General features: G+C 35.4%; 1 protein-coding gene across 2 annotated transcripts; it reads left to right on the top strand.

Moving 5' to 3' along the window:
- Positions 1 to 806: 806 nt before the first annotated feature.
- Positions 807 to 15,196, top strand: DNAH14 (dynein axonemal heavy chain 14). Of its 2 annotated transcripts, none has more exons than XM_085311015.1 (8): positions 807 to 827; positions 2,285 to 2,452; positions 3,607 to 3,695; positions 6,718 to 6,929; positions 7,810 to 7,941; positions 9,145 to 9,278; positions 12,968 to 13,080; positions 15,076 to 15,196. In XM_085311015.1, exons 2-8 carry the CDS (start codon positions 2,306 to 2,308, stop codon positions 15,146 to 15,148), a joined length of 900 nt encoding a protein of 299 aa, XP_085167141.1. In that variant the 5' UTR covers positions 807 to 827; positions 2,285 to 2,305; the 3' UTR covers positions 15,149 to 15,196. The 2 variants fall into 2 exon arrangements, with proteins under 2 accessions (XP_085167141.1, XP_085167151.1); XM_085311025.1 differs by lacking the exon at positions 807 to 827 and adding an exon at positions 10,582 to 10,746 and having other exon boundaries at positions 2,291 to 2,452.
- The last annotated feature ends 328 nt before the right edge of the window (positions 15,197 to 15,524 follow it).

Raw genomic sequence — 15,524 nt, 5'->3', positions numbered from 1 at the left:
TGTTCCCAATTTGTTTTCAGTCTAGCTGTAATGAGTAAAGAATTTACCACTATTTGGTTGGAGATTTCCTCTTCCACAGTTGAACTTCACTGTCAACTCTCCTGATCAGTTGCAGTACACAGTTGCATTGGTTTGGACCATCTATTTTTTGCTAAATAGTTTGAGAAACGTGCATGATTTCTGCAAGATACTGATTGTAGGAATATTAACTACAACTTAAGTGGTAAGAAGTGAAAGGAACAGCAGTGTTCTTTGGATGTGAATGGATGTCTTGGATCTAGTTGRAGATTAAAGAGGTTGCTGCTACAGTCTGCTTGCAGCTACTTCAATGACTAATTTTCATGCACGGCACTTCTCTGCTGAAACGGCTTTGGRCTGTTAGAAGCTGTAGTTTTATAAAATAATACTACAAGAATGGTAGTGCCCTTCTTGTATAAAGGTAGTATAGCTGCCACTCCTAGCCCCTGAATGCTTTTATGTTTTCAAAGAAGTTTTGTTAACAGATGTTCAGAAATAGACTGAACTTCCACACTTCATGGCATAATCAGGATTAGGATTCATGAAACTGCTTTGGTGTGTGCTGATGAAAATCAAGTTACGTTCATGCCTTGCGTTTGATCTTTGATCCAGTGAGCRTAGTAGTCTCCTGCCATTGTGAATACAGCTAGATCTAAAGAARATGGTGTAGTTTCCAGAAAAGATCTCAGCCACTGGGATGAGACAAACCTCCTTCCTTCCTTTTCCTAATTTTAAGATCACCTGAGTGGATGGCTGACTGTGGATCCTAGAGTCACAGGAGAAGAAAACTGAGCTCAAGGAATCCACGGGTAAGTTGCCTTACCTCCTGCTCGAATGAGCAAGTCTGCCTCATTGACTTGGGATTTCAAAATCCCAGACAGAAGACACTGTAGCCAATGATTAACCATCTTACAATTTCAATATGAAGCAAGGCAAGATCTTTATCAAGCTATTATCTGCTTCATACACTTTCTACTATGAAATAYATAATAATAACTAAAACTTCAAACAACTTTTATTCCTCTGTGTACTCTGTTGCTTGTTTAAATCACTGAAAATGCAGTATACAAAATAATTCCAGTGGTGGTTCTTGAATGTAAGTATTTGGGCTAAATAGTTCATAAGAGTTCATATAAGTTCCATTATAATGGAATGTAAATAACATCTTTTTCTAGATAGCAGMCATTTGGCCTCTTTGGTGGCAAGTGAGAGTTTTTCTGTAAGATGCAKGCTGTAAACTAATAACATCTGAAATAAAGGCAATGAAGGAATTGCATGTCCTGTCAGACTTCCCTTTTCTATTATGTATTTGTCTGTTGTTTATTAAGAAGGCCAAATCAATAGAGGAGGAAACTGCTTTTACTTGACCCCTTTAAGCAGACTTTGGTGCAGAACAGTGAAATTTAAAGGTGGTGAATACAGAACGGGCTTTATGCAGTGAGCTAGCMTGTGTTGAGTCAGTTGAATTTGTAGACACCGATCTAGAGTAGTCTGTTTTGATTTAAATTTGATATATATTTGCGGTTGATAACTAAATGCTTGTTGCAAAATGCAGCTTCARGAGGTAGAGACACCAGTTAAGAAAACGGAGCAGTTCACCAARTTAAGCATTTATCATTTCTATTCTTTTACGACACTGTAAAACATCATTCTGAAGCATGCAAGGGAATGGGGAGAGGAACTGGGAAACTAGGCTAATATGATATTCAAGTGAGACACGCAAGACAAGAATGAAGAATTGTATTCTGTCCTGGTTTTAAATGCTTATTTGTATCTATTATCTTCTGTGTTAAAGAAGCACAACAGTCTTTTTGAATTGGGTTATTTAGATGGTTATTTTTGACYGGATTTAGGATATTAAAAAAATCTTAAAATATCTTTTCAAATTTTTCAAACTTTGAGTATGTACTGTATATAACATATAATTCTTTAAAATGTTTTAAAATGCATTTTCTCTTTTAGTGCTACTTGTAAAAATGTACGTTCTTTTACCTAAATTACAACTAATGCAGTAAGTGTATGTTTGGCTTTAGAGCTCCATATTACTCATTTGTCAAAGCAAGTAAATCTGTAATTTGCTATATGTARTGTACAGTTAACTATCTTTAATTTGCAAACTGTGTGAACTTTTAGTTTCAACATTGCAGAACCACATAGCCCAACACAATCTGATTGCCAATGACATATGCAGATCTTAGCAAGTGTTAAAAGTGGGCAGACAGTTGTTACTTCAAATTTTGTTCTGTAATTGTTTTCATGTGATTAGAATGAAAGATACCTACCCCAGATGGATGCGCAAAACAAAATGCTGAAAGAAAAGTTAATGTCTCATCTCTGTCTTGAACCAGAGAGGACAGAAGTACTACGCGTGGTAAATGACAAGTATATTATGTGTGAACTGGCCGATGGCAGTGAGAAAGACAACAGTGAACTGGTGAGAATGTACATACTTTAAGCCAGACTGAGTGTTAAAATTTTAATTGCTATTAATATCTCCTTAACTATAATCCCGTTATACTAAAGATCTGACTTTAATTAGGGTTTAATATTACAGTTATATGTTGTCATAAACTAGAGTTAAATATGAGAGTATGCATATTCCTAAATCTTTTCTAAATCTGCATGCTGAAGTCCAAAATGAGATCTTCAGAAACTCTGGTCAGTTGCTGCTAATCCTGGACTCAGGGTTAGCCCACGCTTTTGCACATTTAAAGTCATGTAGGACCATGTATGCTTCTGGACCAAACTGTGGGCATAGATTCAACTATGACTGTTGAATTGTCATAGTATTGCTGAGCTTTGGGTGCCTAAGGAGTGATCCAAAACCAAAACATGAACAGACCTGTAGGAGAATATAGGGGCTTTTATAGACTCGCTGGGGGTTTGTAACAATGTTAATATTGCAATAACTTTTTTCACAACTGATTTTGTCTGCYCAACTCAGCTATGGGGATACTGGGATGTTTGGTAAGATTCAGAAAAATGACATTAACCTAATGAGTAGACAGAGATCCTTTGTGTTAGTTTACATAGGATAATCCTAGATTTACAATATTTTTACATACAGATTTTAAAATCTCTCTTCTGCCTGAGAAAATGTTATATAAAGCCATACCAATTACCTGCATAACGCCTATGCAGCCATGGGAGTGAAAGTCTAGTAAGTGAAACTGCAGAGACCATGTGTAGGTAGTAGTTGGCTTAAATATCCTGAAAAACAATGGTTTACTCTTTTAATTTTAGAATTTCTTTTTTCTGAAGATTTGTAACCATTTCAGCCTTGGGGTGATGGAAACAGGAGAAAGGAATTTCATACTCCACATGAAAATACTGGACATTAATTGTGTTTCAAGCACAGTTATTTTTAAGTCATTTATCAGGATGCTTTTTACAAGCAAAATTTAATCTGCATAAAATATCTTAACTCAGAAAAATTCTGTAATGAAAGCTGAACTAAGCCATCACTTGGTACTTCTGAAGACATTTTCCATAGCTCTTAAATTTATTCATTGATTTTTAGAGCATAATATATGACCATCCACTCAATGGTTATTAAAATTAATGCATTTCTCTGCTCTTTGTTCTCAGTCATCCTCAGTAGAGAAGAAATACTCTATTCTCCGCACAGCAGTTTACAGAGGAAGTACAGAAAGGAAACACAAAGCAGCAATAAAGGAGTAAGGCATATATTTTGAAAATCTGTATGTAAATTAGTATTTCTTTGTGGTATCTTTTTGTTCTGTGCTGCTTAAAATTTGAAACAGCAATGGATGTCTTACACAGAGTTAATTGACTGTTTCCCTGTGAATTCTGTGAAGGCTGGATTAACACTCCAGCATAAACTTTATATTTGTGGCCATGGCAATAGAATCTGATTTTGTTTGTGTCAATGAAAATCCAGAGAAATGCTARTGAAGTCATTGTAGAAAAAACAGAATCTAGTCAAATTGTACTTTTCATTCTAATAAGATGAGGGCAATATGTATTATATGATTCTCTGCAAATGTATTTCTATGTATTATGTTACTTTACCTGTATAGCAGAACATAAATATTAGTATTTTTCCAATATGATGACTGAGTTAATATGAATGTTTAATGTTCATTGCCTTTAAGTGTGACTAAAGGAGTTGTCAGAATACTCTCAAATACTATATTAAAAAACATTTAAAGTGACATGACAGAGTGAAAAGGATGATGTCTACTTGCCAAGAGGCAAGAGATCAGAAAAATTGCCATAGTAGGATAGACAAATAGTCTGTTTAATCTGGGATTCTCTCTCCAACATTAGCAAGTGCAGAGGCTATTCAGGGAGAGCATGCCAGTAGCAGTAGCTCTTCTGGGTCTTTTCAATTTGTGTTTATGAACCTGTTACCTGTGAACTTGTCCTCTCTCTTCCTGAACCTGCTCACACTGGCAATCTCCAGTTGCCTGTGGCAGAATGTTTTAGAAGTTCATAACCCCCAGTTCTCAAGCATAATTCATCTTTTGGTGTCCTTTCCCTTCTTTTATACAGGTGATGAGGAAGGAAAATAGCTTTCTGAGGCTGAGGTGGCTAGAACATCTTCTTTTAGGCAGACCTCCAGTCAGGAATTTTGTGAACTGAATTAAAAACACACTTGGGCATTTTTATCCCAAGTTCCATACAGAAATGAAGTTTTACTGACTTGGGCCAACAGTTTCTTCCCAGTGAATTTTAGAGTAATTGACCACTTGCGTCTAAACTTGCATGAGAGATGTAGAGATCTGGAGGATGTGAAATTCTTTTCAGTTTTGTGAAAAATGAGTTTTTGTGTAATTGAACCTTAATTTTCATGAGTCCTGAGCCAGGCAGAAATTTCTTCGTTCCAGCTATCAGAAGCTATCTGACTAAGTAGGATCTCTGGTKTATATCACCGACCACAATACATACTGCTGTTTGTCTTGCTTAATTAATGTGTAATATGGGAGAAAGCTGAGAGAAGGAGTCCAAGCGTGGAAACTGAAGAAAGCTGGAAGTATTTCTGGAGAGTGATGGAGGAGTATTAGATTGGGAAGCTGACAGATTTMATTAATTTCAGTGCTCACAGTATTTTGTTGTGTTTGTGTAATTTTTGGCTTTGTACTTCTAGCTTGAGAAGAGCAGATAAATGCTGATATTTCCATGATGGGGAAAGATAAACTCTTTGCCTTTGCCTTTCCCTTTTTTTGAAAAAAAAGATGCTCTTTCTAAAAGGTAGCAGAGGACAGCTGCCTAATCTTGACCCAGGGAAGGTAAACATTCAAAAATCAAACATTATTCTAGTACAAAGAATGCAATTTAGGGGACTGCTTTTGAGTTTCACCAATCTGTACTTCCTCCAGGAATTTCAGATCTAAGTAGACATTGGTGTTTTTCAGTGTGACAGTCTGACAAGGGAGTCAGAACTTGCTTGTACATTCGGAGCTGTGCTGTCTTCTGCATCTGTGTAATATTGCCTGACATCTACTTCTAAGATACGCGCAAGGTGATTTCTRTTGTCTAGGGAATCAGCAAATTTAGTAAAATCTAGATGATCATTCTACAGAATCACTATTCTGTAGATAATAGAAAATCCCTGCTCTGTTATCAGGTCTTCCCTTGCTTCCTCCCATGAGGGAGGAAAGCTGCTAGCATTCCTGTTCTTTCATGTTAGTCCCAATATTAAGGCAGCTAGCGTTTGTGAACAGCTTCAAGGTTCAAGATCCATAGAAGAGCCATATTGAGAATCCTGAGGTGGCTGTTAAATCTGGCAAAACTGTCCTTTTTCTCAAAGACCCTTAGATCAGTCTCCAGAAGAACAGGCTGCAATTGTTGAAAAGCTCCCCACAGCTAAATGTGGATGTGAACAAACAGTAGGACCTGAAAGAAGTTATCGAACAAAGTAAATTTTTTGAGATGTATTTTTGGTATGCATGGTGTTCACCTTGTCCTTCCCTTTAGTAGTTTGTATTCTGAAATTCTGTATTGGAAGAGAAACTGGGACTTAGATACATGCATTAATCTTCCGTGTTCTTACGGGAAGTGCATATTGTGTGTGGCTGCTGCTAAAGCAAAAAAGTTCTGGCGCGTGCATTCAGATTGAAAGGATTTCAGGATTCTTATTTTTATGCTTTCTCTAGGAAATAAATTAATTTTCAAAATGCAATTTATTACTTTCTTTTCTGTTTTTGTAGTATCATAGAATCATAGAATGGTAAGGTTGGAAGGRACCTCTGAAGATCATCTAGTGCAACCCTCAGCATAGCCCTGTGGGGTTGAACCCGTGACCTGGGCATTAGCAGCACCACTCTCTAACCAACTGAGCTAAACAAATACAGTGCTGTCAGTGTTACTGAGAACAAATGATAGCCGTGGTTTTTTTTTGCAAATATTGTTTTTTCAGTTTTCTTTCCTGCAGCTAGAATTTATAGTTTAATCTTAAAGCTCTAGACTAATCAGAGTAATGATTGGGTTTTATGTAATATTGCTTTTGATGCTCATAGTGTTAGAGAAGTAGGGCTTTAATTGTATATTGATTTCCTTCCCCACCCAATGGTATATTTCATTCATAGTGAATAACTTTTTCATTCTGTGCCAGAGGACAGCTGTACCTTAATCATAAATGCAAAACATGATACAAATCACTGATGATTTTTCTATTTTGCCTGTATGATTGAATCTTCAATTCTTTTTCCTAAAAGAGGATATTGTTAATTGCAGACTCTCAAGAAAACATAAAGAGGGGAGAGAAGAATCTCTTTGTCAGCCTTCTAGACTGTCAGAGCATGAGACAACGAATCTAAACAGGAGCATAACACAAATGGTATCCTTAATGTCACAGAATGAGAATTTGAAAACAACACTTTCCACAGCTTCTACTAGCAAAGGAGTTCAGCATTTTTCTAATACATCACCACCTACTACTGTATATGGTAAAGTACATAAAATGGCAGAGGGGGGAGTAATAATWGATATGACTTTCTTTATTCATGATTGTAAGGATTCTTAAATACGAAATATACTCTCTCTTGTGCTCTCTTTCTCTCTCTCTCTGTCCTCTGAGCATTTCTAAAAAGAATRTCACTAAGTCACAAGCGTTCCAGTTTTTACTTCAAACTTGGTCTGATTGTTTAGTGCTGTTTTGTCTTGTTGTTACTGAAAATAACAAGGCCTAAGCAGGCTTTTAATATTTGGTGAGATGTGTAATTTTACAGTGGGCAGATGTAGCATGAACATCCATTCTGTCCGGCTCTGCAAGGCCTGTAGAATAGGATGATGTTCTTTCTGTGTGCATTATAAGGAATGTGAATGATGCTGCTTGTATATGTGGTGAGGGTGTAAAAAGAATGCTGCAGAATTTCACATCTTTAGAAAAAAAAAACAGTGGAGATGTAAGTAAAAGTGAACCAACAGGAGTGTAAAAAGAATGCTAAAATATTGTTTTCTCTCAGAATAGATCAAAAGGTTTTCTGATATTARAAGAAAAACAAACCCCAAACTTTCCCCTTAAAGTAATTGCTAAAAATCAAGGTGAATGCTATCCTCTTTACCTCCTAGAGTATACTGGAAACGAGTATTACATTTCTTACTGATGTCAATGAATGATCTCAGTACAGTTTTTAGTGGGAAATAGAGTATTTGCTCCCTCTCCCCAACTCCATCTTCTGYCTCTAAATCAGGATATGTTTTGAGATACAGAAGTTGCAGAAATGTTATAAATTTATAGGAAGTTTTGCTTAAATTAGAAGATGATTATGTGTGGTGGTCTACTTTAAATAAATAATATTTTTCTTTTAAATGTGTTTATTACAGATAATACTAGGACTGAAATGCAAACAGCCATTTTGGAACCAAGTCGCAATAAAAAAATCTGTGAGCAACAAAAAGTTGAGAGATCATCCAGTAAGCCTGTGAGGAAAAGAATTCCTTCTTATGATAGAACAGGTAAGTAGGTCTTATCATCGGAGAGCCAGACTATGCCCTTAGTTATGCCACTAAAGCCAATATATTTACTTCAGATTTACATTGATACAGTAGAGAATATACTCAACTGCTGCTCTCCTTCCTCATCCCTATCTTCCCTTTAGGGTAACTGTACACATACAGGGGGAAAAAAAATTGTGCCACAGCTCTAAATTAGAGCATGCTGTGATATTTAGACTTTATTTCAGAGGCTTACAGCTCCTTCCTCCATGTCTAGCTTGTTATGTTTCTTTTTTTATGCTTGATACCAARCCAGAACTTAATGTACTTTCATACATCATTTGAATTAGTATTTTAAGGTTGTTTATGACTAACTACAATACGATATTTTTTTAATTAGTGAGGTGATTCTTAAACAGTTGTATTTTCCCCAGTTATATTCTGGAGTGAGTATGGGGAAAAATAGGTTTTGCTCACCATTTTTCCATTAAAAATATCTGTCATTTAGTCTGAAAACTGGGAAGGAGTGATACTGCAATTGGATTGTGATCTTTTGTTCTTTCTTTTTTTAAAAAAAGCCTTTTTTCTTATGYATATTTTAATGGAGATTAAATTTTGTAAACATTTATTTTTTATACTTTCCAGGATATCTTAATTTTCTTTTTCCATACCTTTACAGAGTCTTTTGTTAAACCAGAATGGTTTTTTCCCTATACRGGACTATTTAGATCGGTCTGATTTCTTAACGGGTAGTATGTTTCCATGTACAAAGGAATTTTTTTGAAGTATTAGACAGAAACCATTAATGCTGGTCTCTTTTCAACCTTCTTTTTGTTTAGTGCAATTTTGCCCTCCTTGAAGAGGGCTTTTCTTTTGGGTTTTCTTAGCGTTTGCAAACGCCAGTAATTAAGTTATTTTTCTTCCACTGAGTGTTTTGAGTTTTGCTATGTAAACTACACAGGGGAATAAATCAGTGACAGTTGAAGTCACTTTGGGTTCAGCTGAATTCCTGTTCTCCCCTTATTGCAAAATACGTTTGGAATACCTGAAAGCTTGTTATTTTTCAGAATGACCTTTTAAGCCACCTTATCGATTTCTTCCATTTTGATACTAGTCRCATTAGACCTATTTTCATACTTGTTAGGTCTATGTTATGCAATGAATCTAAAGATTTTACATTTAAGAAAAAAAACCACTTTTTCCCCCCTTTCTTCAATGTACCAGAACCATTTGATGATGATGTTATAATGCATATTTTGAGGCTTCGAGACAAACTTGGCTGGGAAACAAAGTTACCATCATGTGACCGTTTAGCTAGAGAGGCTGATGTAACCAGGCATCAGAAGTTTGCATTTATGGTAATTTTTACTTTCCATTTTCCACATCCTGTGTAATTATACTCCAGAAGTGGTGTTGGTTATAAATCTAAAATATTTATTTCTTGACCATTTTTTTCCTCTGAAAATGATGATTCTGTCCTTAGAACCAACAAGATACTTACCAAGAACACACTGTTAGCAGAACTATATTCTAAACCTTAAAAATAGGAAATAGAAGCTGAATTACACTTTGCAATGGACAGAGCCATGCTCTAATGCTGGGAAGAGATGAACAGAGTAGTGGTACCAAGAATTRCTTATTCTATATCTGGATGCATAGCAGTCACTTAAACTGTAGCTAGTCTTCCATGTAGCTCAGCTGTTCTATTACTACCTTAATTACAGAAGAATCTTGTAGCAGAGTTATGATAGTGCCTGTCCTGATGAGACATGCCAAGTGTGAGGCCAATATTTGTTGTGATTTGGCGGTCTGCTCCTGATGCAGCCGACATATTCTGCTATGCAAGTGCAGATTACTAGAGGGCCTCCTGTGCTCCTCTACTAGTTTGGTGAACTTAGACACACACACACACACACACACACACACACACACACACACACACACACACTTGATCTAACTATATTGAATATTAGCATCGAGGTTTTGTGTGTATGCTTTTTTGTGAACAAACAAAATAACCAGTGCAACAATCTCTGTGCTCAATGTTGTTAAATCTTTTGAGGCCACAATTWAAAAAATATCATCAGCATTTGTATTTCATTCCTTGGCGTTGAAATCTCTCTGCAAAGTTTTAAGAAGCATTACAGTTGTCCACAAAACTAGTTTTTTCCAGCTAGAATGATGTATTTGCAAAACAACTAGATACTAGTGATATTTATAGTCTTTAACTGTTAGGTGTTTGCTGTTGAAGAGCTTTGCAGTACTGTTTAAACTGAACAGTGCTTACCACTGATTTTATGTACAAAGAAACTGAATTACTGGAAAGTCTGTGGCTTRTTCAAGTTTAGATAAAAAAATTGTTACATGAACAGGGTTTAGTCCTAGATCTGCTGATTCCTTGTCCCTATGATCCATCATGTTTTTTCAACAAAAAATAGTAATATATAACTTTCTGCTGATGGAACAGATGAATTTAGAGTGGGGTTGATAACATGTAGAGTAATTTTCCAGTCAATTCAGTATTGGTATTTACTAAACTTATTATTAGAAAATTTTGGTACTTATTTTCTTCTTATAGTGATATATATGTATAGATATATAACTTGTAATCTTGAAAAATAAATTACATACCTACATATAGATAATTTTCTCTTTTGACAGAAACCTTTATTGCTAAAAGATAGTGGAGAATATATATATTGTCTTCGAAGAGACAGGAACAACTTTAAAGCTCCCTATAACCCATATGATTTACAGGCTGTCTCTGTGAATACAGCTAGACAAAACAAAGAATATTGGACTGTTACAGCATCATTTGTGTCTAAGGTAGTAGCATATTGTTTAAAACACAGAATAACATGAAGTTGAAGATTTCAGTAGAAAGAACCTTTTGTTTTTTCACTTATTATCATGCCATACTCCTGTTACAATTATGTTACCTTATTTACTTAATTGCTTACTGGTCCCTCCTTAAGTCCTTGTTGGCTTTGGGCTTAACATAGCTGATCCTTTTGCTCAGGCATGTAGTTAGATCTTGAGCCATGCCCTCCAGTTTAAATTTGTAGGGGTATCAGTAGAGGGCTAGCTTTGCTGCTCACTGACACCCTACTGATCCACTAACTATCTGCATTTTTGGACATTTTAATGCACTTCAGGGTACAGACTTAGATTCTTCATGTTTTGATTTCACACATGGGCATACCCTTTACTGATGATTGTGCATAAAATTTGTAATGTTCGTGTCTTATCTTTGTTTTTGCTCCTTTTTTTGTTCTTTACCTTGTAAATAGGTAAGCCCTCAGTAACTGTTTAGTGATTAGCCTTTGTTTAGTCTTGAACAGCATTTCCCTTTTTTGAAGAAGAAAAGGACAAAGTTTATTCTTTCACTCAGAGTGAGATTTCAGGATTGATTTAAACCTGTGTAAGGCTTCCTCTAAGCCACATATTCCATTCTGTTGTGACTGGTGATTCTATAGCCGGTGTGTTGGACCATCTCATCATTTTAGCTGAAAGTGAACTAAAGTCTTATATGTGTGTTTGTCAGCTTAGTTTTCAGTCAGATTAGAGAGCTAATCCAGCTCACCGAGAACACAGAGTACTGATATACCTAAAAGGACTAAAAATAATGCCTTTTAAGAGTCTGAGTGTTACATCACGTGATGTTTCAGCAGTTCTTAAATGTCTTTGTAAAGACTGGATTTCTGCTTCATCCTTGAATCCTTTATTATTTTTGACATCAGTAAAGTTGATGTGGTAGTATAACACTAACCTTGCATGGAGAAAGTGATAACTGCATCATTTGCATAATTTACATAATTGGATTGTTGCTGGATGCTGAAGTTAAACTTTTCATTATGTATATGAAACACATGAATGTCAGAAAATTACAAACATTGCTTGGAAACTGATGCAATTACTTGTATTATGTGGCAAAAATGTATTTGCTGCTAGTGGAGGTATTAAGATTTTGTAAAACCAGACTGAGAGAAGAGAATAAATGTTTGGAACCTGACTGGAAAAAAAAAGGGCTATAACCTTGTTCCTTTGCCTTAAGGATGCTTGCTACAGTGCATAAATTTGAAGTACAGTCTTCAAATGCAAAGAGATTTGTTCCAAAATGTGTCTAATAAGATCTACCTTTTGCTTTGGCTAAAACACAGAATGATTAATTCAAAACAATTAATTAGTGCTTCATAGCAGATCTGCTATCTCTGTGAAAGATAAGAACTGATATGTAAGTATATATGTCCATTGCCAATTTGCTATTTGCTTGCAGTCAGACTCCAGTCCAGCTTTTGGAAATAGATTATACTTATTTATGACTTCTCATTTTTATAGTCTTTCACACAGAAATGAGCATTCTTTTAGGAGAACAAAAGTTCACTTTCTTCGTATGTTGTTAATTTGTTTATGAGATGCTGTTTTCCTACCTGAAAGGTATGTCAGAGGTTTAAGAAAAGRTTTTTTGGAGATTGCTGCTGAAAAGTGTTATGGTGGCTAATCTCTAGGTGTGTATAGCTGTCAAAGTTTTATTGGAAATCTTTCCACATACTAATTCTCTTTTCCTCTTGTTCAGTGTTGCATCTTGTAGCAACTAGAAGAAATTGATATTCCATAGTTTCACTTGTTAACAATAAATAATTACATTCAGATTTATCCTTTTTATATACCTTGTCCAAGATAAGTATTTCTTTGCAAGAAAGGTATTGAATGGGCCTAAATGAAGGTGATTTTAAAATGTACTGAAGAGTTTCCTAAATAAGGATAGGCTTGAATATTTTCCTAAATAGTCTGTATGTGCCATATCATATACTTTGAATCATGGAAACATATTGATATTTGGAATGATAAAAACATGCAGTGACATCAGACTTGTTCAAAATTAAATGAAAGCTGCGTTGATAGATAACATAAGATGTTGTGAATTGTGCCACCATAGAGGTCATCCGAATTCATGTGTTCTTCTTGATGTTGGTAAAGATTTTGTAACACCTGTTAAATTTTTTTTAACAAGAAGTAGTATAATATTTCTTTTTTTTCCCCCTAGTTTTCTGCAGAGCATAGATTAGGAGAAATAGAAATGATACCAGTACCACAATGGCTGCGTGAAAGACAGCTGTATTATAGATTACTCAATTTTAATTTATTCTCCAATTTCAGGTAAGAAATTAAGAAAAAAWTAATTAAAATTAACCAATGACAGTAATAACTTTCTCATATCTTTGTATCCTAAAGTGCCAGCTAGTTCCTTAATACTTTGTTAATTCTTGTATTGTTGTTTTCAAGAATAAAACTATTCAAAGATTACTCAAAATATTTTTGTCCTGATGTCTAAAACATTAAAGGAACAAGAAATCCTTCTTTCTATTTTGTTATTTTTTGTTTCTTCTTGCTGCTTTAAGTATAGAAAAAATAAGAATATCTCTGATCTTCATAGGTACTAGATTTTAAGAGCTAAGTTAATTCTTCTGTTCTCTTACACATTGTAAAGAATGTATGATATACCTAGTACTGTTGACCTTATACAGAATGCATCTGAACAAATTATGTAGTGTAGAATAGAAGAAAATATTTACTGTGAAAATGTCACATTCTTTTTGTTGGCTGCTATGGAAACACCAGTAGAAACATAACCTCTTGCTTAAATAATAATAAACATCCATATCTTGCCCATTTGCCTTAGTATTTTACCTTTATTACTTTTTATTATTTATTTCCAATTTCTGTTTGACTTTCAATAAGAGAATATTACTGAATGTCATTCAGTTTTGAGATTTGATCTCATGTGTCTCCTGTTCCTTTTGTACATGCAAGTTTTTTGTGTACACATCAGGCATGACAATCATGGAATCACAAAAATTCCCGCACTTTTGAAACTGCAGTTTATGTAGGCCATTGCCACATTTCACATTTAAAAATTAACCAAGTAATCGTGACCTTATTTCTTTCTGCTGACACTTGTTGTCACTGAATATATGTGTATGTGGCAGGGAGTTAAAGATCACTGTGGTGGGAGCGTTCAGAAGGCTGGTAAATCAAGCCAGTTTTAAGCTTTTAAGCAAAATGTTACTGGATTGGCATTCTTTCACCACCCGCCTCTTACTAATATCTAGTTCTTCCTCATTATCAGTTGTTATCACTACATATTCATACAGTGAGTTGTTTGCAATCTTTAGCAGTGAGTACACAGTATGACAGAGGTGCCGCAGCTGATGCTGCGATACCACAGTGCCAAYGCTGATGGCTGCTGTTCTTCATGGCCTTAGTCACTGAGGCTGAAGTAACAGGACTCAATACTTCTTCACCAAGGGAACCTGAAACTATAGTGAAYGTCTGCTGCCTTCTCTGCACCGAATTGGGGGGGTTTACGTTCTAKAAGGTGGTGTGAGTTTCTAGATAATTGGCCTCTCCTCCTGGGYTAGGTGCTGCGAGAGCGTGGTGGGTACTTTGCCAGGCTCCAGCAGGTGCATTATAGTGTTGCTTGGCTGTTTTGTTTTCCTTAGTTSGCTGCTGCTGCTTTTCTTAAARCAAAAGCCCAGCTGTTCAGGTTGTGTTTTATTAATGGCCAGTGATTGACCCTCAGTGAGTTATTTAAGACTCTGAGGCTTCTGCTTTCTGTGCGCATATTTTCAAGGCCTTTGCTATTATTCCATGCTTAGACTGTGTCACAACAAGAGACACCTGGTACCGAGCTCTAGTTTATGCAGATAACAAGCCTTGATAAGAAGCCTAGCAGGGCTGGGGCTAGCACAGTTTGTGTAAAGCACAGAAGCTTCTGATTGTTAGTTACAGTGGCAGTGTTATTTTTGCTAGGCTGTTGGGCCCAGAAATACTTACGCAGTTATAATGTATTAGCATGCTCATGTTTGGGTTTAAAACAAGATAATTTTAAGGTCTCCTTAGCTTGCTTTTTCTTTTATAGGTACAACAGGCCTCTGCTTTAGCTATACATTTCATTCATCTGTAAAGATAGGTGAAGAGGTGGGGAAGCAATATTTGGGAGTGTATTTAGAAATCAGAGATTGGCTGAATTATCTAGATCTCTGCATTCTTCTCTAGATTCAGCATGATGAATTGATAGTGAGTTGTTGTGACAGCAGGTGTGATAGTCTGTAAAACTTTACATACATAAATAATTATTTCTGTTGCTTCTAGGATGAAGAAATATTTTTTAATCTGGAAAATCAATGTTAGAAGAAGCAAGGCAAACAAGAGCGAGTCAATCTGAATGTAGGTTTTCCATGTGAAAAGAGTTAAAGGAATACTTAATCTTCTGATGTACACCTTATTAATTTAGAACTTTCCTGAAATATTTAATGAAGCAACAATGCCTATTATAAAAATGCTAGGTTGTCTATTGATAACTACATGGAAGACTTTCTGTAATAAAAATTTTGATACCTTGATCTTGTTGTGAAAAAGCCTAGAATCTTAATCTGGAGAAACCTGGGCTTTAATTTGTTATTTGTCTAGTGCTGTGCACAGTAGGATTCTGCTCCATGACTAGGCATTTTCAGCTATAAATATGATGAAAATAATAATTAATATGATGTTCTATTGTAAAGTGAGAGTGATTGTACTAAATTCAGGCTGAATATAGAGTG

This window comes from Rhea americana, unplaced genomic scaffold (assembly GCF_003343005.1).
Source record: "Rhea americana isolate MKP2758 unplaced genomic scaffold, rheAme1 scaffold_109, whole genome shotgun sequence".
NCBI lineage: Eukaryota > Metazoa > Chordata > Aves > Rheiformes > Rheidae > Rhea > Rhea americana.
The sequence above is the reverse complement of the archived record's forward strand: the minus strand, read 5'-3'. Positions and strand labels throughout refer to the sequence as shown.